General features: G+C 45.0%; 1 protein-coding gene across 2 annotated transcripts; it reads left to right on the top strand.

The window, feature by feature from the left end:
* The first annotated feature begins 50 nt into the window (after positions 1–50).
* FKBP15 (FKBP prolyl isomerase family member 15) lies at positions 51–27,463 on the top strand. 2 transcript variants are annotated; one of them, XM_075771970.1, is made up of 29 exons: positions 51–208; positions 1,647–1,756; positions 2,058–2,148; positions 2,774–2,843; positions 4,138–4,212; positions 5,340–5,438; positions 5,889–6,038; positions 7,030–7,098; positions 8,462–8,605; positions 9,088–9,233; positions 9,986–10,034; positions 10,714–10,833; positions 11,069–11,168; positions 11,924–12,027; positions 13,537–13,630; positions 14,455–14,564; positions 14,943–15,053; positions 15,728–15,822; positions 16,511–16,613; positions 20,042–20,213; positions 20,708–20,844; positions 21,180–21,335; positions 21,978–22,130; positions 22,511–22,603; positions 23,060–23,170; positions 23,657–23,764; positions 23,976–24,730; positions 25,089–25,179; positions 25,610–27,463. In XM_075771970.1, exons 1-29 carry the CDS (start codon positions 147–149, stop codon positions 25,682–25,684), a joined length of 3,753 nt encoding a protein of 1,250 aa, XP_075628085.1. In that variant the 5' UTR covers positions 51–146; the 3' UTR covers positions 25,685–27,463. The 2 variants fall into 2 exon arrangements, with proteins under 2 accessions (XP_075628085.1, XP_075628086.1); XM_075771971.1 differs by lacking the exon at positions 10,714–10,833.

The following is a 27,463-nucleotide window of genomic DNA, read 5'->3' as shown; positions in this document are numbered from 1 at the left end:
CCTTCTCTTCCCCCCCCCCCCCCCCCAAAACGCGGTTGCCTTTCCCCGTCCCGTCGTTGCCGGAAAGTGTTTCGCTGTCGGGAAACGTGTTTACGACATCGCCGGAACAGGGCGGGGGGGCGGGGGTTGGCGGCGGGTCCGTCACCATGTTCGGGGCGGCGGCGGCGGCTGAGGAGGACGACGCGGATTTCTTGTCCCCCGCCAGTGGGTAAGCGCTCACCCCTTTTCACCCATCGCCCTGAGGGAGCGGTGGCCCGGAAAGGCCTCGGGGTAGCGGTCCCGGTGAAGCCCCTTCACGGGGAGGGTCAGGCCCCTGCGCAGCCCTGGAATGGGCCTCGCTCCTACCCGGACCGGTGAGCGGCGGGAGGGCCTGCGGCCTGCGGAGCTTCCCCCGATGCCGGCCGGGCCGCTCCGCGGGGTCTTCTCCGGATGGCGAAAACCACCGGCGGGGCCGGACCCGAGGCGGGGAGCTGCCCTCCCGTGACTGGATTTAGCGCCTGGCCTGTGTTTTCCCCCCCCCCCGTTTCCCGTCCCCCTTCGGTGGGGGCGGAGGGGGACCCCGGTGCCCCCGGGATGAGGCTGGTTGCCGGAGCGGGCCCCTCGGTGTGCCCAGCGGGGCGGGGGACCGGAGACCTGGGGCCGGGGGCGGCTCCGCCTGCCTGGAGACCCCGGGCAGGGCTGTTTTCGTGAGCCCCCCCCGGAGGAACCGGAGCGGCTGGTGGCGGAGGGACCGGCGGGAGGTTGGCCCTGCCATGAGGGGGTGAAAATGCCGGGCTGGGGGGCTGGAAGGTGATGTGGCCGCTCCGGCCGCGTTCGGCACTTTTCAGCTGCCGTTGTCATCGCTTACCGTGTAACCCGGCCTGTAACCCGCTGCCCCTTGGAGGCTCCTCGGCAGTTGTTGTTTCAGCTGTACCTGCTCCTCGTCCCCTTCAAGGAGCTTCTGTTCAACAAGTCTTCTAAACTAATCGTCTCTTTCGTTAGTAAACAGTTATTTTTTTGTAAGTATCTCATGGAAAATGCTGCAGGTCCACTGACAGGGGTGTTGTCCTCTGTGGATTCTGCTTGGTAGTGTGAATTATTCACTTGTCTTGTGATACCAGGAGCAGGTGAGCTTAAACAGGCTTAAAGCAGAAAAACTGCAAATGACGTATCTTGTAGGAATAACCTACTTGCCAGCAGCATTAACTTTCTGCCCTTTGATGGGAGAACACCTGCCGTTTTAAAATTTAGTGGGAGAATGAGTTTCCTGGACGTTTCAAGAAGACAAATTCTAGTGCTGAATGGTGGCTTCTCTCTTGTCGCGTAGTTTTTTCACTATTGTAACGACCAACTATTTCATATGAGGGCAGGCCTAGTCGTTGCTTTAAAGTCACTTCTTTTTTGGTGTAGTTTCAGTCCTTATTTTAACTTGTAGCTTTTGAGGAAATGAAACACAACTGTGCCACCTACCCCAGCCGCTGGGGGTAAAAGTTCTGCTTATTCAAATTTAAATGGCCAATTAGGATAGAGCTGCTTAACATGCATTCCTTGGTTTATTTCTAAAGTGATAGTAAACATTTTATATTTGATAAAAGTTATAATTAATGTTGTTCGTTATCTATAAAGCCAGTGTTAAATAAGGTAAAACAGCTTATTTCTCTTTCCAGTGCCAGATTGGCCTCTCTCTTTGGTCTGGATCAAACAGTCTCAAGCCATGGAAATGAATTTTTCCAGTACACTGCACCAAAGCAGCCTAAGAAGGGTCAAATGGCAGCTGGTAGGTAACTGGGCCTGAGTGTGGAGAAGGAACTCTGCAGCATGTGTCTTGCTGGGAGAATGAGGGCTTTGATGAAGAACAGCAGTGCAAATAATGCGCTTCGTTTCCTCGAATGATATTATCCTCTAGTACCCTCCCTACGCCTAGTTAGTCTAGTGACTTTGGAACATCACTCTTTATTTTTAATCTTCTTCTGGAGTTATTTCTCCTTGGGGGAAGGAACGTTCCATGGCATTGTCACTGGCCAGTGCGTGTGGCAGCTCTGTATCACTGACAAGTATTCCTGCTTTTTGTTCTTCAGCAGGTCAGGCTGCCCAGAAGGCTCCTGTGGCCCCAGCGGCTTCAGGAGCACCATCGGTGTTTGTGGCCACCGCAGTTCATGCGTATCGATAGTAAGTGCAGCAGGGATTTCCTGCGGGACCTTTTGGAGTCTGTCTCTGGGACCTTAAAACCTAATTGTAAAGGGAAGATAGTTTTTGGATGAGTGGGAAGAAACCATTGCTTACAGATGTGTGTCTGCGGGGAACAAATGCTGCAAGTCGATGCAAGTTTCTGCTCAAAAGAAGTTTCAGTTGTGCTGCAGTTCAGGGTTACAAAGTTGTCAAATAAACAGCAAGTTCCCGTTAAGGGAGCTGCATCCTGGGATGGTGACCTGACATTTGTGCTTTTTCTGGGCAGCTTCTTCAGCTTACGTCTCATACGTTCCCTCACAGAGCACTGGGGCATGAGCATAGAGTGACAGCAGTGAAATTCTCTGTCCGTTTGACACTGCCATCATGTAAAAACTCAATTGCCCTGGATCTGCGAAAAGAGCAGTTTTCAACTCCATAATATATGCTCCTATACCTTCCTGTGGGCAAGCAAGAAAGTTGTAATGGCTTTAAGCAAAGAAAGGCTGCCTAACACTTCAGGCATGAGGAAAGAGACCTGAACTCTAGAGAAGAAAAACTCAGTGACTGTAGAGAGAAGTCTGAGGCAGGGACAATTCTACAGCTGAATATCTCGCTTGTCTTCCAGTACAAACGGGCAGTACCTGAAGCAAGGCAAGTATGGAGCAGCTGTAGTGGGGAACCATGCTACTAAAGAGGTGAGAAACACTTCACTAATTCAACATTTTCCTAGTGAGAGTGTGCTTGTGTGAGGTAGTGTTTCTCTGAGCTCACCAGAATGTCTTTGCTTTTGATGTTGGAGGTCTTAGTTCCACTCTTGCTTACGCTTTCCTGGGTTTTCTTGTGGCTCAGCCATTTAACTTGGTGACATCTTCCTTTTCTGCAGTCCCTGAGTTCCTAAGTTCTCTTACAACTTGTGCCTGAAATATTTTGCAGTGTTTCAGGCACTGCACCTTTTCCAATGTTTCTGGAAGTGATTTTGATATTTATTCAGACCGTCTTTGACAACTGGATCACAAATCTGTGCATGTGGAAATCAATATAAAGGAAAATTTTGTCCAGTAGTACAGGGATGCTTTGCTTAATACCTTTTGATACCTTACTTTGGTATCAAAAATATCTCTCCTTGCCAAGTACTTCTCTAAGAACACAGCCATGAGGTGCCCTCTAAATCGGTGTGTTTCAAAGATATTTTGAATAGTCTGATCTGTCCTTGATGTTGGTGTTTCGTATCTCCTAATTCATGTTGTCTCACTAAGTTGCTTTTGCTTTGGCAAGAACAAAAATAAAATAGCAGTTTGGTAAACTAGTTCTTGAGTCGCTGATGGGAGAAACGTTCAGATGCGGCATTCGTGGGGGAGCTGGGAAGGACAGGGCTAGCGGAAGGAAGCTAATGCAGCCCTTCTCAGGCTGCCTTTGTAATATTGCAGCCTGCACAGCTGGGAACAGCGGATTTCTCCCAGTTCCCCACCTAGTTGCGCTGAGTGGAGAAGCTATTCCTACAGATGCATAAAAGAAAGCACTTTTCCTTATTAGATCATGTCTAGTAGAGCCAAATATGTCAATATAATGCTATATCTGCATTATATAGTACTTCGAAAGCTCCCTCCAATTTATTAATCTTTTACATTGTTTTATGCCTGTATACCATGTACTATGAGTTTTATGTATTGAAGGGTTAGTGCACCATCTTTTTACACAGTAACTGTGAAAAATGTGGAATTAGTGAGAGCATCTTGCTTATTGCAAAATAATTAGTTGGAATTGCTTGATTGCTGTAGCTAAATAAGGCTTGCATATTTTCAAGAGTTTTTAATAGGTTACAAAATTGTGTTAAGTATTTTTGCCGTGAAAAATGCTGCTGCAAGGTGTATTTGGCAAATAAATGCTGTAGCCTTAGGTTCAGAATTTGACAAAGCACATTAGAATTGAAGACGTTTTGAGTTTCTGCCGTTTGTTCTTCTTCCCTGCCCAATTCCTTGTGGAATACAGTACAGGATCCTCCTTTACGTCAGTCAGCAGCAACAGATCGCAACTGCAAGGATCCATCCAGGCTTCATACTCACGGTAAGACTCTGGATGAGAAAGCTTCCAGTGATCTGTATTGTTCACAGCAAGCAGGAATTGACTCTGAAATGCTTTCTTAAGTCTTAGACTGTAGCTTTTGAGGTCAGACATCTGACTGACTCAGCAAGAGGTGTCACCGTGACTGGGAATACTGTTCTGCTCCGCCTCCTAACTTGCGTTGCACAAGAGACTGTTACATCTGCCTTGTGCAGGGCACTTCAGCAGTAGGTTTCATAATGCGAGTTCGTGCTCTGTAGGAGGTATGTCATTAGGTATATTATTACTTCTCGATCACAGGGGATGACTTGAGTTTTGCAGTCCTACAATGGGTAGAAACAGAGCAAAATTCTTCTTGCTAATAACTTGTAGTTAAGTGACTGAGAGAATACAACTGAGCAAGCAGAAGGAAATGATAGCAAGGAAATGTTTTCTCTTGGAAATTTGACACTCAGCATTTTCCTGCTGGTAAGAACAATTTGGAGCATTGTAAGTCCTAAAATAGGATCTCTCAGGAAGTTCTGTTTTCTGCCAGTTTTATACAAAATTGGCTTGTGGATTTGCTGCTCATAGCTTCTCATCAGGTGACATAAAATTTCTTGATTTGGTAGATAGAATTTCAGTCCACATTTCTGACCAGGGTGCTAGTTTGCTCTTTAGTTTGATAAGCGTATTTTGAAAGATGAATGGGTTATGCGCTCAGCAGCGGTGACACAGATTTTTAGAAGTGTGGAAAGAGTGACTCCTCCAATCGATTCTGGAAGTCTAAATATAATCAATACTTATGAAAAGGAGATGACTTACACTTGAAAATCTCAGTGTATATTACAGAACCTAGCTTCAAGGAAGCTTGTGAAAGCTCTCACCATCTTGTGAAAGCTGCAGCATCTATGAAGAACTTAATATTTGCTCAAGTATTTGAGTTACAATAATTCTTCCACAATAAGGAGCACATAAATAAGAGATAATTTGTGCATTCTGAACTTGGGTAGTAATACAGCAGGATTCTCCCTCTGCTTAATTTCAGTAGCTCTTTAAGCTGCTTTTGGATGTGGATTGTTTGGGGTTTTTTTATTTTAGTTGAGTGCATCTTTTCATGTATAACATAGGACTGATTTCCTTTCCCCCAGGTTCAGCCCAACAATTACAGTACGTTCTATGATGATCAGAGACAAAACTGGTCCATCATGTTTGAGTCAGAAAAGGCAGCGATGGATTTCAGTAAGCAGGTAACTACTCCCTCTGTGTGAGGTATGACTTGCTGGCCTGTTCAAAACAACAGGCAAATCAAGGTGTAGCTCTGAGACCCCCTTACTTGCTGGAAGGTTCTAAGTCAGAGTTGTACTTTCTCATTGAAGTTTAGCTTTGAGATCTGCGAAGAGCTGAGTTTTTTCAGTAGATCCAGGCCTCTGAGGCAAGCAGCCTGTTACTTCTCATGGGATTTCTAATCGAGCTTCTCAAGTGCTGTAAGAGCAACGGTTCTGCAGAGCAGAGGGTGTTTACTTATATAGCTCAGCAAAACTCAGCACAGGGAAACATGGAATGCCTCTTAGTGCATCTGTAACCTGGGCTTGATCAGTACAGTAAGAAATGCATCAGATCTGTAATCAGCCACAGTGTAACTATGTGGAACACTCTGTTTTAATGGCCAGAGGTATTGATGGGCTTTCCTTCTGCAGGTATGCATTGCCAAATGCAACAGCTCCCCAGTGCTTGATTCGGTCCTCTGCCAGGATCTGCTTCTTGGAGAAGGGCAGGGAGTAGAAGGAGGAGACTCTCTGGAGATTGCTTATACGGGTTGGCTGTTCCAGAACAACGGGCTTGGGCAGGTAAAGACATTTCTGCTGCCTCCTCATGCTGAGTGAGTGCGAAAGTGCCTGGAAGGAACCTGCTGCATCTGGCGTAGTGTTGGTGTTAAAGGTATTTTTTCAGTCACTTATGGCACCGTGAGATCATATGTGTTACCTGTAGAATAATTAGGGGTTCCATTACTGTTCAGGAGGAGGTGATTGAGATGCTTTTAACTTTCATAGGCACTCTCACATATTAATATTAATGAAAACAATGAGAAAGATCAATGAAGGTAGCAATGCTCCTTTGGAAATGGCTTGAGGAGATGATAAGAAGGGCCTTGTCTGACACAAAGCACATCTCCAGATGTTAACAGAATGAGAGTGCTTTTACGCCCTCTACAGCTATGTCCAAACCAGCTTGCTAATAAGCAAAATAAATGCATTGATGTTTCAAAGTATTACCTTTAAAACACTTCTGCTGCTTTTACTCTTAGAGACGTTCATGCCAAAGGGCTTTGAATTTGTATCCATTTGCAGTTGAATCGTTTTGCTATAGAAAAAGGCTTTCTGTTTTTCATCTTTAAGGATTTTTTGTTTTTCTTGGTCTGCCTGGCATGCTTCTCTCTGTGTACCAATGGTACATAGCAGAGCTTACTTCTAGTCTCCTGAAAGAGTTGTTCAGCTGCATACGTCTTAGTTTAATGTACAAAACTCCTAGACAGTTGTTTGCTGCTTGGTATGAAACTGTTGTGTAGTGCCGTACTTGGCCCAATGCTGTTTTGACCATCAAGCTCAAAGCAGTTTTAAAATCTGAGTCTCCAACTATCGTTCACTTCAAGAAACTGTACTGTGCATGGGCGAGAAGCTCTAGCTATGCTCTGTCTTATGTGTCAGAATTAACTTTGGAAGTAGCAGAATGAGACATAGCACACGAGAGATTTAAGAGTTTATGGAATGTGTACAGTAGCATTCAGAATCTTGAGACAGTTGGGAAATCCGTGTATTTTGTGTGTTTGTTCAACTCTAGGTGTTTGACTCAAATATTAACAAAGACAAGCTGTTGCGGCTGAGGCTGGGATCTGGAAAGGTCATCAAGGTAGAACTTCTGGCACTTTCATTATAATAATTGAAGTCTCAGAGCTTTGAATCACTGAAGATCTTCAGAATTCATATATGCTATTTCTGTTACGTTTCATTTGATGGAAAACACTCTGTAACAGCGACGCACTCAAACTTCTTAATTTGCGCAGTATAGCCAAGTCTCCTTCTCAGAGTTAGTGTTAGAAAGAAGTCGTCCTGTTTGGTAAAAAAGGAAGCTTCCTGTTTTCCAGAGCTGGGGGTTTTTTTTGGGGAGGTTGCCTTTTTTTTTTTTTTTTTCTTTTCCCTGGAAGTCACTTAATCCATTACATTGTTCTCAGGGAACCCTATCTCTAAAGGAAGATTTCCATTTGAGAAGAACTTCAGCTTCCTCCCCACTCATTGTGCCTCAGAAGCAGAACACCTGGGAGAAGGGCATGGGAGGGTGAAGACAACTGACAAGTTTTAGGATGGTCTAGTAAAAAATACCCCCTGGCGTGGTTTTACCCTCTAAGTCAAATCCTGAGCGTTTTGACTCTAATAATTTTTCAATCCAGATGGTGTTATTCCATAAAATATCATTCCTCCCCGATGTTATTCCATAAAATCAGGTTGTGAATTGGAGATACTTTTGTTCAGATCACTTCCATTACCTGTTTAATTCATATATGACCTGTTACAAGTAGTCCTTTACTGAAGATGCACTATTTTTCTTTATTTTTTTTAGAATTTTTAAATTTTTTTTGCCTGGGTGTAGTGTTAAATAGCAGCATCCATTTGACAGTTTGCATTGCTCTGATTTTGAAATCTCCTTCGCTACAACAGTTTTCTGTGGGTGCTTTGTAACTCTAACCATAGCAATTCGGAAGCGATCTCTCAGTGACCTGGAGTCCTCTCAGCATTCTGGGAAAGATCAGAAGTTGTCACTGTCTGCCCTGCAAGCCACCTGCAACTGCAGAATTTGTGCGCACAGCATGCAGTTCTTTTCTCCAGGGTATCAGTGTGATATGTGATAGCTGCTTAAGTTACGATATCTAAAACTTGAACCAGGTATCTGTAGGCACACAGAGACCTGGAAGCCTCCAGCCTTCGTGCTAGAGATGGCTGTAGCTGTTTGATTTCACTGTGAACACATCGGGAGCTGCATCTTTATTCTTAAGTTAATGTTGCAATTTGTAATTGGCCATTATAGCTTCTTGTAAGACAAAGGTTTAGTGCTGCAGACTGAAAATTAATAGGATTTCACAAGAATCTCTCTATATGTGTTCTGGAATCTCCTATAACAGGTGCCTGAAGCAGTCTTAATCAGTGTAATTAAAAGAAACCGTAATGTCACTGATCAGACTGTTTGCTTTCTCTTCTGTTGTGTCTGGAAACCAAAGGGCTGGGAAGAAGGAATGATGGGGATGAAGAAAGGAGGACGAAGATATCTCATCATTCCTCCGGCATGGGCCTACGGGGCTCAGGGAGTGGCTGGCCGTGTCCCTCCAGACTCTACTCTAGTTTTTGAGGTGGAAGTTAGGCGGGTGAGTGTCTCCTGCCAAGCGTTTATTTTACGTCTGCTTTATGGCTGTTGGGTGGCAGTGTCTGTCTGCAAGGTGAAAACCTGCTGTTGGCATGAGAACTACAGCTCAGAAACTGTTACAAACCAAATACCTCAGGAAGATGCGTATCTTTAATTAAAAAAAACCCCAACAAAAAACACAAAACCAACAACAAAACCCTAAACTCAAAAAAATCCCTCTAGGCTCTTTACTAAGACGTATCTGTTCTGACTGTCTTGGGATCTTTTCATTGTCTTATTTGTGAGTCATTTGGGAAAACAAAATACTCACGGTGAGCCATGACAGGATCTAAAGACTCAGCTTCTCCGGTTCTGAATCAGTTGTACGCTTTTGCTTCAAGTGCAAGGGTTTGACAAAGGAGTAGTCATCAGAAGTAAACAAGTTGCTGAAAACTTTTTTGGGAACCCAGAAAAACATCATGTTTTTGTTACATGCTTTTTAAGGTGAAGTTGGTAAAGGAATGCTCTGGTTCGGATGGACAGAGTGTTAGTTCAAGGGATTCTCCTGCACCTTCTCCGGTACCCAATTCAGATGGCTTCTCTGCGGACACTGGTTTATTGCCTCCATCTACCATACCCCCAAAGCCTGGGTAAGCACAGTTAAAACAACTTGCTGTGTTAAAAGCTGACAGTGCTCATGAACACCTGGCACAATGCTGCATTAACACGTGGTATGGCAAATGCGGCTCCTCTGTGTGCCAGCTGAGTGCCGTCAGTGTGGCCGAGGAATGCTTGCTAGCAAGACTTGCAGGAAAGTTTCTGCTTGAATGCTGACTTTCAGGTTTAAAGAGATTGAAGTGGACGCAGATGAAAGAAGTCATTCTTCTACAGCAGTACTGAGATCTAGTGTGATTAAGCTGTGTGGGTACTGCTACCACAGCGTTCCCATCTCGGGTGGTGGTATAGTCATGAGTTGGTCTTGGGTAACGGCTGACTTCTTTAATTGCAAATTTTACATGGTCGTTTGTTTCTTAAATTAACTAAATGGGTCAGTCATTCTTTTTGAGGAGTTGAAGTTTAGGTGCTCTTTTTGTTGCCATAAGAAGTTTGTTATTGGACTTGGTTAAAAGTGTACCAGAATGTGGTCATTACAACAATCAACAAAGGAATCTTTCTGTAATTAGCTGTTCCACAGCCATGGAACTTGCCCATAAGGATGTTCTGAATTCTACATATAATGCTGCAAAGAATCTTCCAAAAGTAAAAGAAATGCTCATGATATAAGAAAATGGTTTTCCTAGGGCGAGGTGTATTTGATAATATTTAGAAATGCAGAATATTGAGTCCTGAATGTCATCTTTGTTGATCTCCAATATCAATGTACACCTGTTTGGCTTTTCAGGGAGCCAGCCGTTCGGGCCAAGTCAAACTCCATCAGTGAACAGCTAGCAGTAAGTGCTGTTTTTTCCTAACTAAGTCGAAGCCTCAAGTAGGGAAGCTGGGTTGGTTTCACCTCTGCATTCAGTGTTGCTGAAAATAAAGTGAGCATCCTGCAAGCAAGATGCTCTCAAACGTTCACCTTACAAACAGCAGACTAGGGCCTTGGTTTTGAAGGGGTTAGCAGAACGTGAGGAACCTCAGTCCTGTTTCCTACTCTTAAATGCAAAGTTAGCTTGACCAGGGGGATACACACAAGGCTAGTTGTCTTCTTGGATAAATGGACAAATTTAAAATGGATACTAGAGTAACTGGGACATTCAGTATAAGGTTATATAGTTACATGAGAAGAAGACTTTTTGCATGTGCCTCAGGATAGAAAAAGCTGCTAAGGAGCTTCCTTAATTGACAGGTTTTCTTGTTGCTGTGTTTTGTGCAGGGATGGATTTGTCTATGTAATGACAGCAATGTCATCCCAGAAGGAGAGTATATAAGACAAGCCAGGTTAAGAATCCACAGTGTTATCTTGTGTGCTTGAAAATCAGTTTTTCACACAGTCATTGAAAAAATTGAAAGAACCAGAATTATTAAGTCAGTGATTTAGAAGAGTATAATCCTGACAGATGTCTCTGTAATGTCTGAAAAGCCTGGGCTGAGAGACAAGGGAAGAGTAACTGCAAACGTTTCTTTTAGAATCCAGATGTAGCAAAGGCAAAGCTAATTTCTCGGATGGCTAAAATGGGACAGCCCATGCTGCCTTTCCTTGCCGGGACAGCAGGTAGTCAACTTGACTCCAGTGACTCGGAAATAGAGGTACATCACCCATCACATAAGCGTGACTTTTTTTGATGCTTTTTCTACAATGTGAATTCCTTAAAGTGGAGCCCATAGCAATAGCTCTCCCTTTGCACAGGGAAAGCATACTCTCTTTCTGTGGTAAAAGGGTTTAAGGATTCCACTGTTCCTATCCAGTTCAATTGGGTTAATCGGATGACTGATTAACTGCTCATTTTTTAGCATTCCTTGTAATATGCAGAAATGTTTTTAGGATCCAAACACACTGAGAGGGACAGCACAACCAATGGCTTCATCTTCCGTCAGACCATCCCAGCCAGCTCATGCAGTGCTGCCCACAGTGTCCGCACAAGGTAATACACTGGTGAGCCTGGGACTGGTATAGAGAAATTTCACTTCTTCGCAGGCTTTGCCTGTAAGGGCTGTATGAGTAGAGGATTCCTTTCAGGAACTGAAATAGGAACTCATAGATAGCTTCTAATAATGTTTGTTGATCTGAATCTCCATAGGTAAACTAATTCATAAAGTCTTTGGAGTATATCTGCGTTGTGGTCTTGTGCACGTATTACTGCTTGAGGAGAAGCAGCCACAGTGCATGAGCTGCTCTGTCACTGTGTGTGCTGGGGTGGCACTGAGGTTTCTAGGATATGTGATTTGTAAATGGAACTGTTACAAATCCTTTCCCAGAGAACAGATTTTTTGTTTGTTTGAAAATGATGGAAATAATAGCAAAGGGCATCAGAGGGCTGGCAGGTCTGGAGTGGCCTTGAGCTGTCTTCCCATGAGGGAATAGTAATGTCAGCTGCTGGTCAGCTGAGCAGTCTTTAGAGTCTGAGTAACATCTTGTGTCACTAAACTTCAGAACCACCTTTGTTTGAATGAAAAGAGGTTGTCTAAATGTAGCAGAAAGCGAAATTTCTGTGAAAGATGACTCTCTTCTTGACCTTTTATCACTTGTTTGAGTGGATTTAATTTTCACAAGGCTGCAGACAGGCTTGTGTGAAATTTTGGCTATTTAGTGACTTTTCTGGTCATTTCACACTGGGTGAGTTAAATTATTTCTAGCTACTTTATGGCATGCTGATTTTCTTTCTTCCTTCCCTTTCAGTACCTCAAGCATCTGGTTCTGCACCCTCAGTATCTTCTGCTGCTTTAATACCTGCAACGATCCAGCCCCATTCATCTCTTCCTGGAGGAGCACAGGGTTTTCAGGTACCAAAATGAAATCAAGGAGAATTGATTCTGTCCTTTCTAATAAGTCTTACTGTCTTCTCCATTGCTGGGAGCAAGGATTCTATAGCCCTAGGTAAGGATGAGCATCCCAGGCTGCTGCTTGTGACTCTTCTTTGGTATTCTCAGGTTTCCATCACGTGCCTCGTAGAATTTAATCAAAAAGGACTAATTTTCTGCCTGCTGATGGCTTCTTAAAGTTGAGCTAAGAATTAACTAGACTTTATTTTATCCACTACAAAAGCAGATACTAAACAAAAAACTTCCAAGTACTTGTACAGCAGGTGAAAACAAAAGTGTTGAAATTTTTCTTGGTTATGGTCTGTTTTTCTGTGGGAGCTCATTTGCACGCTTAACATGTTTATGGGTCATGGTTCTTCATCCAGCGAAAGAATAATCCTTTTAAAAGGTTTGTGGTGCCACTGCTATAAATTGATGCAATCTGCTTGCTAACAAGGAAACTTTGTGGGCTTAACACACAATGCATTTGCCACATCAGGTAGTGAAGACTTAGTACAAAGCCATTGTGCAAACAATTCTATGAAGCCTAAACCCTGTGCCTTCTGTAGGTATTTTCATTTAACCTATTTTCTGGAGGGTTTGGGAATCAAACAGTGGCCTATGCTGCATAGAAGCACTGTTTCAAGGGTTCAGGCAGAGGAAGAAAATATTTGATAATTAATACAAATGCTGTTTGGGGGCAGGGGAAGCACCAAACCCCTGCAAATCCCCCAAAAAGCCCAACCCTGGTGCATTGCTTTGGCTTTGCATTTTCCTTGTATTGAAAATGACGAAGTTGTGGCAAATAACAAGATAAAGATAGGCTTTTCTGTTTGATGAAATAGAAACTAGTTATTAAAGTGAAGTTTTAATCTGACAGTGATTTGGATGTATTGTTTTCAAAGTTGACCCTGGTGTCCTGAATTCTTGAAGAAGCTTGGCCCAAGTTGTATTGTAATTTTTTTTTCCTTGCCTGAGAGAGTAAATTGATACGAGTGAGGTACTCCTAGCATTTAATGCATTCTTCAGTCTGTTTAGCTGCTTCTGAACACTGAGCAGTAAAGTTGCAGTCAAGTTGTGCTGCTCTGTTTGGACCTTTCCTAGGAATAGCCTTCTGTTCAAATTAGCATAATTGCTGATTACTGCACATCCAATAAGCTGCAGCAAGCCGTTCACATGCTAATCTTTGCCTCTCAAAACATAGGGTAGCATGCTCTTGCTTAACTTTAATGAAGAAGGTAACTTAGTAAGCTGTGGTAACTTGAACACATATCTAAGCCTCAAAAGAGCAGCTTTGGTTTTCTCCCTTTACTATGACTATTGTGTAATTTGACTTCTCCCTAATTCTGTGGTTTTGGTGTTTTGTTTGTTTTTTTTTTTTTCTTTTCAAATATCATCATTGTTCTTGGGCTTCAAAAACATGAAAATCACTTAAGTGTGAGGGAGGAGGATATCAAAACATATTCTAATCTATTGAACTTGTTCCTCAAGGCATACCCAGGAATGGCATTTGCTTACACCCAAACTGCTGCATCTGCTTCTCAGCTCCAGCCTGTAGGCCAGATGTATCCCACACCTTACCAAGGTATGTTCAAAAAAGTACGTGCTTTTCAGAAGGCTGCAATACCTGCGCTAAACTGTTTATAATGACTATTTAGGTAACAATGGTAGCATACACTTACATCCTGTTGGTAAGGCTGTGCTGTTTCACAGATTCTTATTTTCTGATACCGAATAGGGGCAAACATTTCCCAATAAATGTGCATCTTTTCCTTACCTTAAGGAGCTTCATGCAGTGTGAAAGGGGGGGGTGGAATTTCTAGGTGTATTTCCAAGGCTGCGTATTATTAAAGGTACTTTATAGCTGGTACTTCCAGTTATAAATATAATTGTAACAGTAAGCAGCTATCTTGCCAGCCAGGGAAAGAATTTAAGCATATGTATAGGCGCCTTTACTAAGTGGGAGAACATAGCCCAAAAAAAGGCACAACCTAAGGAGGACTAAAGGTGTTTAAAGAACCATTTAGGTAATCTCTGTCAGTGAAGACTTGAGCATAGCTGAACCTTTCTTGGAGCATGTTTTTTCAGTTCAAAGTTTCAGAAGCCAGCCTTCACTCCTGTCGTTTGATCCGACCTCTGTGTACTGTTCTGTTGTGTCTGGGGCTTCCCTCTTGTTGACCTAAGTGCTGTCACGTGGCTTAAGAATTTCCTGTAGTTGTACACCTGCCTATTCACATTACTTGGAAAATACCTACATTATTAGTTTTCCAGATGCCATGTCCCTTTTATTTCTGGGAAGAGCTCGGCTGTCCTATCTGGCAGGCTTCAAACTGCTAAGCATTGCTTTTGATATGTCTGTACGCAGGCATTTTCCCCTTGTAACTGTAGATCTCTCTCTTTCCATTCAAGCACCCGGGGATGTTACTTCCTTTTTGATGACAGAAGCTCGGCAGCATAACACTGAAATCCGAATGGCCGTTAGCAAAGTAGTAGATAAAATGGATCATCTGGCTGCCAAGGTAATGTGTGGCATAGACAGGCTTGTTAACGATGTTACTGCTGTTTGCTCTCCAAACGTAGTCCGAGGAGTTGGCTCTATTTAAATGCCTACATTAAGTTTGTAAGCGATGTACTAAGTTAGTGAAAATTCTGATATTATTAGACCTTGAAGTAGTAGCAGTTCAGCTCCTATGAAAAAGCTAAGCCTAGGCTTGGGGGAATGTGCTGCCTCTTATGGTCTTAAATATCATATGGTGCATCGTGTTTGGAGAGATTCAGGAGGTGTCACAGTAGTGTATACCCTGCAGCTGATCAGATGGAGCAGTGAAATGGATCCTTGCAGATGGCTGACTCTTACCTACACGCATAAATTCATTTCATCTGGCTTATCCCTGCAGGTGGAGGAGTTGAAGAAACAAACCACTGGCAACAGCTCACTACTGCCGGGTATCTCCTCTGTTACTATGGAAGCCTCAATGATCATGAGCAATATCCAGCGCATAATCCAGGTGAGCATGGCCAGCTTTATTTGACTACTTCCAGAAGGAACTGGAGCCCACTGTGTTACTCCTAATGAGGATAGCAGTACTGGCTTGGCCCAAATGTCCATCCACCCATCTGTTCTATTTTTGTGTGGCCAAAACCAGCTGCCTAGGTAAGAGCATGAGATACACAATGATTTCCACCCCTCTTCCCCCCCCCAAAAAAAAAGCTCTTCTCAGCAGTTTGTGGTTTGGGTACTTTCCGAGCCAGAGTTGATATGTTGGTATTTGATAGGCCTTGGCAAAAGGTTCATGTGAGGGAAATTCAGCCTCTTCTTAAACCGTTACGGACTTAACCCACAGCATCCTGCAGAACAGAGTTTCACAGCTGAAGTACTGTGTTGCAAGAACCACCTACTTCTTTTTTCATTACTTAATCTTATGCTTTGTAGGTTTTTTTTAGGTAGCAGCCTTACACTTTGGGGTTTTGTAGGTGAAAAAGTCAACCAGACACAGTGTTCTCTGGAATGTGGTTTGGCAACCACAGTCCTATGACAGGATTCCTGCTAAGTGCAGCATGGCACCTTCCTGTGGTGTCGCCGCAGAAGGTGACAAGTCTCACATCTGTACAAAACAAAGGTATAGGTACTGCTGCAAAAAAGTCCAAGTAAGATGAATATTCATACTGGGCTATGCTTTAGGAGAATGAAAGGCTGAAGCAGGAGATATTTGAGAAGAGCAGTCGGATTGAGGAGCAGAATGAGAAGATCAGCGAGTTGATTGAGCGGAATCAGAGGTAAGGAGTGGGAGGGTACAGCCTCCCCTGCATCTGCAAAGACTTTCTAGTTTACACTTGGTTAGACATAACTAGGAAGGGTGGTGTTTAGGGTAGATACATGTTCTGATATTTTTTTTATTATGTTTAAGGCAGTAAAAGTGTGGGGTTTCACACACCCCACACTCCCCCCCCCCTCGTAGGACATATCTCCAAAACTGTGGTTTACAGTAAGTGTGAATGTGTTAAAGGGGGAAAAAAACCTTCGTGTTACCTTCTTTGAGCACGCTTGCTCTGCTTCTGGGAGTTACTTCACTTTTGCTAGCTTTTTAGTGAGTTAGAAGGAATTGTAGGTGGTGTAGTGGTGTCCCTAGTTCCTCTGTTGGGTGTGTGTTCCATTCCATTTAAGAAGGGGAGTTACTCATTTAAGGAAATGGCAAAGATCGATGAATATCAGGTTACCTAAACTCTTGATTGTGTGATAGGAACACTAGACTTGTTGCAAAGAGGTAAAGCACTTATGCAAACTGATATCATCTCTGCTGTGCCAGGCACACCCACTCCACCCTTTTGAGATCAGGGCACCATGCAAAATTGTCGGACTTGTGAAGAAAACTGCTTTGAAACATCAACTTTTCTATCTGAGCCTTTTGCTCCAAGATACATATTTACATAAATAAATGCTTATGCAGTCTTCTCCTGTTCACAGATGTGTTGAGCAAAGTAACTTGCTGATGGAGCAGAGGAACCATTCACTGCAAACAACAACTGAAAACACACAGGCAAGAGTGTTGCATGCAGAACAGGAGAAGGTAATGGTGACAGTGAGCAGTCGTAGACCTTTGGCTGCAGCCTGGAAAGGGGCTTGTTGTTGCAGAAGCCTTGTTAGTCAAAGGCTTAAGTCAGATCTCTTACTGCGGTTCTGAACTTGTGTTTTGAAAGCTGTTTTGAGGGGAAAAAAATAGAATATTTTCATGGCTTTCATGACAAAAGCAGCACAGAGGATATAAATGTAGACCTTTATGCTGTCGTAGCTTGCATATTCTTACCTTACAGAAAAGTGTCTGATTTATTGTTAACTTTGTAGGTATATGGCCAACATGTTGAGGAATTGTTTGTATCACAGGGCTTTGTCGGGTTTCAGAAAAGTTTTATTCCTTTTATTAAACTGACATAGAGTGAATGTAGCTATAAAAAAATTATTTCCTACTAGATTTTCTTCATTGCGCTTTTTTTTTTTTAAATACTAATCAAAAGCTGGTACCACTAACGTGCTTTTGTGAAAGGGGCTATTGGGAAATAGCTTTCAAACCAGTTAAATACACCTATGCATGGCTGCATATCCTGTAATGTCCACTCATGACAGCCCAGGTAGGCTAGCTTTGAGGTCTGTAATTGCATGGTGTCTTCTATGCCTTCTCAAGCACTGGCTTCTTAAATTACACCAAGTTCAGACTTGCACCATGCTCCTCTGCTGAGTTGTGTACTTCTCTGGTTCCAATGTGAGATGATAAATGCTTGCTCTGCATGAGAACTGTACCTCAGTGCACCTAAAAATTACAGAAACTGCAGCTTTCCCAAGTACGCTAAAGAATAGTGCAATGTGTGGCTGACAATTGTATGCTGGTGTGAGCAGACAGTGAAGGAGAGCTGTATTTTTCCACTGAGAGCCCAGGTTGCATACCCATAACATGTAGGGAGTGTGAGAGATTCTAACCAGGAATAAGTCAGGCCAAAATACTAAATAAAATTCCTTTCTGTCAGTGACCACGACATCCAGCTTGCATGATAGGTAACCTGGGGAAGAAGCATCTTTTGGAAGTATAAGATAGGATCTTCAGGAATCTTTTGGGCCTCATCTTCAACAGGACTCCACTTGATTCAGCCGTCACTGCCTAGGTGATAACACCATTACATGAATAGATTTCAGACTAAGACCAGAAAAGCCGTGACTTGCACTGGAGATTATTTCCCCTAGTTTTGTGAGAGTATTGACTGTAGATATGAAGGCTGGTATTCCTTCCTCTTCCTTTTATCTAACCTAGCTTGTTCTGTGACTGCATTTGCTGAGATCACCATGAACAGACAGAATCAGGGAAGAGAATTTTAAGCTATTTTATCTATCCTTTACTTAAAAATAGGGACTCACCATTTATTTTGTGATATAGGCCAGGCATCTGTACCCAGGATGACGAAGAGGAGTTATTAGTAGCTTGCTGCTTTAGGGCTGTAGATCTTTGACCCTGGCAGAGCACATGGCAGCTTTAGATGAAGGCTTCTCTTCCATGATGATAAGTGATACTCCACACTCTCCAGTGCAGCGAAACGGTAGTCACATATAGGACCGCTCCCGCCTCTGTGGTGTGTAACGTACTGTAAGGATACCTTCAGCTTCTTTCTTTTTAAGCCAGGCTTCACTACCTTTTTCTGTCTAAGCTTTTACAGTTCTTGGAATAATTTAAAGGCTTCTCTGGCATGCCTTAGGCTCCTGTAATGAAGCATTTTGCTTTTCTCATGATGATTAATGCCTCTGCCTTTCAAGTTGTGTTCTTAACTCTTCCTGTTTCCTGTCACTGCTTTCTCTTCCCAGCACATGCTGCCACTGGATCGGGGCTGGGACCAGGTGAGGCAGTGTGTCTGCTGACTGTGTAGGTGATAGATAATTGTGTCCTAGCTAGTGCCAGCCCAGCTGCCTCTTGAACGCTCTAGGAGCTGATTGGCATTAAAAGAATTGCCTCAGATCTTGAGTTAGCATAGATCTTCAACTTGGAAAAGGGCTTTATAACTGGCAATGTAGCCATTGGCCCCCTCTTCCTTGGAGAGCTTTCAGAAAAGTTTGTCACGTTGCTGCTCGTTTCACCTTCCCCATGGGAGAAATAGGCCATGATCGTATAATTGTCAGAGCAGACACAGATTGTGTAAGATCCTCGGTAGCTGGAGGCTGGAGCTGAGCTAGCATAGACATGAAGCGTTCACTGCAGAAACGTAAGTCTAGTAACAGTTCCTGGCATAGTTTCCTTTTTGCTTTTCTTTATGTACCATTAACGAAAAAGGCAAGTGTTAACATAACCTTTAGATATGCTGTGGGGTTTTGTTTTAGTTTTATCATGCTGGGAGTCAGTATCTTGAACTGCAGTGAGACATTTATGGAACATAAGAGGAGGGCAGATCTGATTTTACCCAGTCTCTACTGAAATGCTGCCTCCTCTTTAAAGTGAATGGTGTAGTATCCCAGCCCTCGAGGTCAGCACATGTTCGTGCTCACCAGAGTTAGAACAATTTTGCTCACAGCTCTTCTCTGCCAGAAGGTGGTGGTCCTAGTCTGAAGAGAAAGGCTTTAGTTCTCTTATGGGGATAAAGCAGAGAGAAACTCCAGTTCTCCTGAACTTACAAGAACCTGAAAGGCTGTTGGGAATCTGGATGTAGGCATAGCTATAGAAGCTGTTTAGGTAATTCCCTGCAGCAAGTGAAGTTTTTTGACGGACATAGTTCTATCTTTGCAGAGCATCCTCTGAATTCCATGTGTCATGCAACGAGATTGAGAACGTGACTTTGTGTCTTTGTCTTGATGCCTTGAGCCTCTCCTAACACCTTGTTTACGAGTTTTCTAACAAGCTGTATTAGTACCTGGTTACCTGAGTCACTGATGTTGAGCAATACTAAATCTAAACAGGTCAACAAATTACTGTGAGAACTACACTCCAAAGTGACAGCCTTGCCCGTGCAGGCACCTCAAGGTGACTGTGTGCTCTGGAGAGAAGGTGCTCTTTTGGCTGGAACAAGCCTATGTTTTGTGTGGCTTTTCAGTGATTTGTAAGCTTATTGAAGATAATTAGATGTCGGAGCCTAGACTTTTACTTGAATAGCTGTTCTCATAGCCTGAAAACTCTGAGCAGAGCCACCAGGCACTGGTACTAGTCTTAAAAATATGTTTAAGCTTTTCAGAAAAACTCAGAGTTGAACTAATGTGGTGATGAGGTTGTTGGTGGCCTTGTGCAACTTTCTAGTCAGTCTGGACAGGTTCCAGCCAAACGACTCACGGCAACATGGCAAAAAAGTTATTGTTACCTCTTCGATTTGGAGATGTCTGTGAGGTGCTGTATCCCAGCACTTTCCCGATAAAGTCTCCAGTACTTTGTCAGTTCTTGCTGTGAGAACAGTTCTGGTGCTTCCTCACACTCACACGTCCCTTTTTTTTTTTTTTTTCCCTCCCTTTTCCCCGCTCCATTTTGCGATACAGGCCAAAGTGGCTGAGGAGTTGGCAGCTGCCACAGCACAGGTTTCCCAACTGCAGCTGGAGCTGACTGCGCACCAGAAGAAAGAAATGGACCTGCGGAAACAGCTGTCTGCCGCTTTGCAGGAGGCAGAGCGACATGAGACACAGCTCAACAAACTGCAAGCACAGTTAGCAGGTAAGACTTCTTATGCCTGTTCCGTGAGAGCTCCTTTATGTCATTCTTTTCTCTTTTGTAAGTCACAGGATTTTTCTTTCTTCTGGGGTATCTATTCCTGCTTTCCCTACGATCAGTCACAAGGGTATCGAAGAAGGCTGTTGATGCACTGAAATGTCTGAAGGGTATCTGCATCCGTGTTACCACTAAAAGGAAAGTGGGCTGAATGTATGAACAAAATCATCTAGTCAGGGATGCGTTTGTAGCAGCAATCTCTTGGCATTACTGTCTAACAGAGGAACCAGAGGTGTTCCAGTGGTTGAAAAGTTAAGATAAAAGCTGAGGTATAAGCGTTGCTGTTTCGCAGAAGTTCTTGATAAATTCTCGGTTGTACTACAGCTGCAAACAGTGGTGATGATTTTGTTGTGCAGGAGACACTGTTCCTTCCCATCAGCCCCCAAATGCAAATCTGAAACATGTAGTGCTGAAAACCACAGTAAAGTGTATTTTTGCAGAGCTCCAAGAAGCTTCTGAGGACACTCAGACCAGATTCAAAGCTGAGAAGCAGAGCCGCAAACAGCTGGACATGAAGATTACAGCACTGGAAGAAGAGCTAACGGACCTCAGAGTGGAAAAGGAGACTCTTGAAAGGGTATGTCTGGTGTTAGCACTGCAGAGAGGTGCAGGGTTTCAGCTGTGTGGTGAAATTTAACCAACATTCTTGCTTGTAAATACGCAAGTTAGGTGAATCTCGACTCATCAGCAGGCAAGGATCCCTGTGCTGGTGGAACCTTTCTGCTTATGTGAATTTTATTTTTTTTTAAATATCTTAACCAGTAATATGCTAACCTTTCTACCTAAAAATATAAATCTCCTCTTCATTTTTAGAGTGACAAGATTCTCTGCTCTAGGAAGCTCTTTGTGCATGAGGAAGAGAAGCTACTTCGGTGCAGTCTGGCTTATGCTAAGTCCTGTTCTGTATTGCAGAATCTTGCAGAGAGGAAGAAGAAATCCCTCTCGGAGAGAGCTCAAGCAGAGGAAGAGATGGAAGAAATACGCAGATCGTATCAGCAGGAACTGGACAAGCTTCGGCAGTTGCTGAAAAAAGCACGGACTTCGACTGACCAGGCAGCAGCAGAGCAGGTGAGCAGGCATGGGAGCTTCTCCAACAAGTGTCTGGAAGGAACTTACAGGTAGGAAATAGTCATGAAAATGTCATCTGCTTGATTGTAAGGGTTAACTTTAACACAGGGTTCACTTCTTTATTGTCTTTGCTGGTGTGTGTTGGCCCTGCTTCTGACTTTGGGATTTACTCTGATATGTCTCTAGAAGTGTGTGATTGGAGTAGGCAGGAAGGCTGCCAGGTCCCAGCCATTCGAATCACAGGCCGCTGCTGTGGCCGCAGAGTTTTGTGCAGCGCTGATGCAGGCTGGCACGCAGCATCGGGTGTAGACTGTGCTAAAGAGAGTGTCAAACTGAGGAAAGGAGAGGCACCAAAGTGAGTTTGTAGAGTAGAGAGAAGAATGCAGGACTGCTGATGAGTGAAAGACTGCTTAGAAATACGCAGAGAGATCTGAAGTCTGAGCCAGACCTTCGGGCCAGCCTGAGGGATCGTGGCCGGAATTGAACTCAGAGGTGTGGGCAGGAGCTGGTGCCAGCCGCAGGGCTGCATGTAGGTATTCCAGCCTGGGGCAGGAGATAATGTCCAGCCCTGAGCTTTCAGCCGCTGCTTGTGCAAATGCAGATTGTGTGTGTTGCTAATGGTCTCTCTTATGTGATGGGCAGCTATCGCTCATCCAGGCAGAGCTGGAATCCCAGTGGGAAGCCAAATGTGAACGTGCGCTGGCCTCGGCCAAGGAGCAGCATGTTAGACAGTACCGGGAGGTGTGTGAGCAGAGAGATTCCCTGCAGCAGCAGGTGTCCCAGCTGGAAGAGAAGGTAAAGGGCTGTTCTTTATTGCTGAAATGTAATGCCAAATAACCGGAAACTGTAACCAACTGTCCTCTCCCACCTAATTGTGGCTGGGTTTTTTGGGGGTTGTTTTTTTTAATTTCTTGACTGTTACGGAATTTGGTCTTGTCCGTGGGATGTGTCTGTACTTGCATCTGTTACGTTGGGATGGTGGGCTCGTGAATTTACTACTGCAGGTCGGAATCAGGGAGAGCCAAAACGATGTTGGTTTTGGACTAAAGCAACATCTACAATCTCTTCTGCTTATCTGCCTTGTTCTGAGTGACTGTATTTGAGCAGAAACTGTTTTGAAGTGGGTAACACTGAAATGGGCTGCAAACTGATGGGCTCTGCTTCTTGTCTGTCAGCTTGCGGCTATCAAGCACTTGAAAAAAGCAGAGGAGCAAAAATTATCTGAGTTTCAGCAACGTTTGGAGCAACTAGAGCCTATCAAAGAGAAGGTAAAGGGAATAACACAGAAGCTGGATCTGAACTGGAGTGCAGTAATCACTAGCCTCAGACTGCCTATGTCCAGAAAAACAAGAACATGAGCACCAGAATATGAGAGGGAAGGAATAACTTTGCATTGCTTCCAGCAAAACAGAGCAGGTCCAATGAGACCCAGCCCTCGTTTCACTGGGATCTTGGTAATGCCATGCTCGTTCTTGGTGTTACATGAACTTGAAGAGCTAATGATGTGGTTGTGGATCTCCAAGGATTACCTTGGTTGGGTATCTTTATTTCGGTGCTGTTACTTTCAGCCATGCCTTTTGTAACTCCCTATCAAAGCTCAGCTTAAAACTGCACTAGGCGATTTACCCCTCGCTAAACGACAGTTTACAGAGAACCCATCCACCGCGAGGTTCGCTGCGGTGCTGGCTGTGGAGCGGTTCTGACTTTCGGTTTCCCTTTGGCAGTATTCAGCCTTGCAGTCTGATACCCTGGTGCTGAAGGCTCGCTATGAAGAACGCATACGAGACCTGGAGACGGACCAGGGCAGATCTTCACCTGCAGACTTCACAGAAGAAGTGAGTTTGACTATCCAATATTTCTCCTTACTCAGCAAATCTAGTCTGTTTACCTTGAATTATTTGTCTTTGAGTGGAGATAAGAAGGAAAAACATTCTTTTTTCCACAGCAGCACTGTGTTTCTAGTAGCAGGGTCTATAGAGGAAGAAAGGATGTCATCTTCCTGCTAATTTTTAGGTTAAAACTTAAAATTTGAGGTTTAGATTTTAAAATTAAAAGAATAATAAGAAATAAGTGTGTCTGCCTTGGGTTTGTGCCATCTGCCTCAGTTTTGGAGGGATGGGTTTGATGCATATGTAATGGTTCTGAATTAAGATGGCATGATGTATTCTGCTTTGTTATGGGAATTCCTGATCTGAGAAGTGGATTCTTTGAAAACCACATGTGTATGTTTGGATTTATTGTTCCTTCACCTGGAGAAGTATCTGATCTTAAGTCCAGTGCTAATGAATTGTATCTTTTTTTCCTGTCCTGCTCTTTTCCAGGTAAAGAAGATAATGAATGGTGTATTTCAATCTCTTCGGGGTGAATTTGAGCTGGAAGAGACGTACAGTGGCAGGACAGTTCTGGGTGTTGTCATGAACACTATTAAGGTACAACAGCAATACAAGGTGATTGGTGTGAGAGGATGAGTCTTGGGCTAAAAACACAAACTTGCATTTGTGAGTCTGAATAACTGTGAAGCAGAAATTTGTCATGGGTGGCAAAGCAGCACAGTAATAGAAGAAAGATGCAGGGATCTATGATGGTTTTGATTTTTTTTTTTAAGTTATAACCTACCTTTTCTCTACTCAATTTTTTTAGACTGTAACACTGCAGCTACTCAACAGGCAGCAGGAGAGAGCAGAGCATAACAGTGAAAAGGAGGAATCTGGAACAGGAGCAGCAAGACAGGAGGGATCACTTGGAGCAGAGGGAGACCATGAAGAACCTGTGCAGCATAGCCCAGCACAGGGTGCTGCGTGCCCAGCTGGTCCTGGGGAAGCAACCACGGCCTCCACAGTGTCTGACCAGGACGGCGAGTCTGCTCCTCTGTCTGCCAGGCCCAGAACTCCTGAGGAGGAGCAGGTAACACAGAGCAGTGTGGTGTTGGAAGATGAGAAGGTCCAGGAGGAGCATCTGTCTTCTGGAGCTGAATCCTGCCTGGATAAAGGGGCTGTGCTTGCAGGACAGCCTGTTTCTGAGGTGGATGAGGACTTTGTCCCAGCTGAGCAAAGGCAGGAGAGCAGTCCCATCGGGAAAGTCAAGACTAAATGCAGTCCCTCCGGAGTGTCTTTGCAAGCAGAAGTTGCAGAACCTTCTGTTCTAGAAGCCCAGCGAGATATGGCTGTGCTTCCAGAGCAGCCAGCTGCGGAGCAGAAGGCAGAGGAGCCTGCAGGAGGTTTAGAGCCCCCTCCCTTAAATGGGGAGGGAGGGAGCTGCACAGACCCATCAGACGGACCTAGCTCCGAGAGGGACCCTGCTTCAGCGTCCAACAGAGCAGAGCCGAGCTCAGCTAGCATCAGAGAAACCGCAGGACAGCAGGAAGTGGGCTTCAGCCCCGGGCAAAAAGATTCCAGGTGAGGAATCAGCTCCTGCTGATCAGCTCTGTCTGGTACAGCGGCTCAGCCAGAGCTGGCTCCGTGGTGGTCCTGCTGCAGGGCAGCACGCGTGGGAGGGCTGAAGCACCATCGCGGTGCTAGTGCTGGCTGGCACTGGGAGACCAGGCTGTCTGGGACACGCTCGGCTCGTGTCACGAGCCCCGCAGGCTCGTGTCGGGGTGGAGGCAGTGGTGCCGTTATCCCAGCTGAGCAGAGGGGAGCGTGCCACTTCTCTGGGATCTGGTATTGGTGACTGCCAGGTCTCATATTAACAGAACTTGTAAAACCAAGATCCCATCCTCTGCAAGCAAACTGTTAACTCTTTATCTTCTTCTAGCCTCTTTGAGGATGACAACTTCTTTGAAACACCATCTCATAAACCACTGAAGCCTCGAGTTCCCTCTGAGGAGGAGGATGAAGAGGAAGTGGTATGTGTCCGTACCTTTCCATTCCTAACCAGGTTCAGGTGTTAACTGTGAAATCCTTCCTGTGGCAGTGGGGGCTGCCTGGCTCCTGCTAGCTGAGCTCAGCGCTTCCCACACGTTCTCTGTAGAAATCAAGAGTCTCTGGGCTGGTTTGTTGAGCTTGGAGGGGTTGCCTGGGCTGAGATAGTGACGGTGAGCTCCTGCTGGCATGAAGTTAGTGAGGCTTGCAGGGTTAATTGAAGGGGTTTAGTGTCTTGCCACTCTCCTATACCTTTTAGCCTGTAAGTGTTTCCTGGAAAAAAACTGCAGTGATGAGGCTTCTTAATATCATCTCCTTAAAGCTGACAGAGATTTCAGAGTTAGAAGTGTGTAGCAGTTACTAAATACAGGGAAGCTTGAAGATTGACAAGTTTCCCTCTGGTTTGACTTCTAGAGCATGAAGGGGCGTCCCCCTCCTGCTCCGCTCTTTGGTGATGACGATGATGACGATCTGGATTGGCTGGGATGAAGAGCTGGCTGGTGAGCCTGAGCCCTCCCCTCTGGGCATGGCCTCTTCTGTGCACTGAGCACTTAATGACCTCGTACGTGGGACGGTTGTGAACAACCAGGGACTTGCAGGCGCCTGTACGGCCAGCTGACGGGGCCTGAGAGCGGGTGGCTCTCTCTGCACTCGTGAACGCTCAGACCCGTCGCTCTGACCTAACAAACACATGCAGCGGTTGGGATGAGCTGAAGGAACCAGCTGGTCCTGCTGCGTGTTTGTATTGCTGTCCTACTCCTGTGAACTGTTGATTTGTTAATCGGAAACTTTATGCAAATATGAACTTTGTGAAGTGCTTCAGAAGAACAAGTCTGGCAGGACCCTGCAGTAGGTAACTACTTTTTAAAAAAAAAAAAACGACCCAGACTAAAATCTCTCCTCCTTGCCCCAGTGAAGATCTCCTTGGAATATTCCTAGTCCCAAGGGTGGCTCTACACCGTCTCATCACCACGTATTTGCAATGAGCAGCGGGAGATTTGGCCAAGAGACCCCAGGCTGGTGATTCCTGTGAGCCCCCGGCCCCGCGCAGGCGGCTTGGGGAAGCCCCGGGGGCTGTGCCCAGGCGGTTCAGGCCGGCAGGGGCCGAGCTGCGGCCCCCGTGGTGCTCACTGACCCCCCCACCCACGGGGCTGCGGCACTGGGGTACCCACAGCCAGGGCTCTGCTGGACCAGTGCTCCAAGCACAGCTGGAGCATCGAGTAACCGCTGTTGTACGAAGCCAGCTCCCCAGCTCTGCATTACCGAGAGCCCCGAGGCTCACAGAGACCTGACAAAACTGAGCCGCTGTGCAGCCCCCTCCTCTCCTCGCTCTTTGCGTCCAGAGGTGAGATTTTTTTTTTTTTTTGCTGGGTTGTGTTTCACCGGCAGCGAAAGCAACGATACAGATGTGTAACGTGCTCCTGGGGGAGAGAGAGTCACTGCAGGCAGCCAAGCCCCTCGCCTGTGCCTTTCTCTCTGCTGCTCAAGGTGTGACCGTCACAGCGCGAGTTAAAGATCGGTGATGGTCAGACGTAAGCTATAACCCAACCTTGCCTGGGGCCTGCCAGGGGTTTGGGGTGTAACTTTTCAGTCTAAGGGGACCAGGAGGGTAAAGCAGCGAGGACGGACGGACAGACAGACAGCTGGGCAAACACCTGGGGCTTCTCATGGCACTCTCACTTCCGCACTCATTGGCACTAACACAGCTTAAAACTAGGAGCAGGTCTTTGTGTCTTTAAAACAAATAAACCCCCCCTTCACTTAATAACATGGCAGTGCTTAAAGTAGTTTACTACAGTTTAGTTTCTACAACTGCCTCTGATGTGTGCCCTCCTAAACGCCTTTTCTTGGGAGGAAGGACAAAAAAAAGCACTGGAGCGTAGTGTGGCTAATTGCCAAATGCCGCTGAAATTGTGGACGAGGCCAACGCCAGTGCTGCAGCTGCCCTGCGGCCGTGCAGAGGCCTGGCCCGCAGGGTGAGCTTAGCTGGGCTTTCCTGGGGAGCTGCTCCAGAGGTCAAAGCACCAAATAGTTACTCAGTGGTGAATGTGACGGTGTGTGAAACCCAGATTTTCTGGGACTCCCCTTCCTCGTGCTGGTCTGAGGGCGGGTACCCTGACCTGGCCTCTGCCCCCGTCTGGGGCAGTGGCCTCGTGGAGGTCGTTACTCATACTAACAAATTCCACTACTTCTTTCCTGTCACAGATAGATGACCTGAGGGATTTGCATTTCACTTCTTGAAAAATAAAGTGCAATTAAACCTGTCGA

The sequence above is a fragment of the Balearica regulorum genome, chromosome 20 (assembly GCF_011004875.1).
Source record: "Balearica regulorum gibbericeps isolate bBalReg1 chromosome 20, bBalReg1.pri, whole genome shotgun sequence".
NCBI classification, from domain to species: domain Eukaryota; kingdom Metazoa; phylum Chordata; class Aves; order Gruiformes; family Gruidae; genus Balearica; species Balearica regulorum.
The sequence above is the reverse complement of the archived record's forward strand: the minus strand, read 5'-3'. Positions and strand labels throughout refer to the sequence as shown.

Bases quoted from the DNA above. Each gene is read 5' to 3' on its own strand.
- FKBP15 (XM_075771970.1), top strand. From the start codon at position 147: ATGTTCGGGGCGGCGGCGGCGGCTGAGGAGGACGACGCGGATTTCTTG. The intron at 10,834-11,068 runs GTACATCACCCA...AAATGTTTTTAG, and splicing joins CCAGTGACTCGGAAATAGAG to GATCCAAACACACTGAGAGG. The intron at 24,731-25,088 runs GTGAGGAATCAG...ATCTTCTTCTAG, and splicing joins CCCGGGCAAAAAGATTCCAG to CCTCTTTGAGGATGACAACT.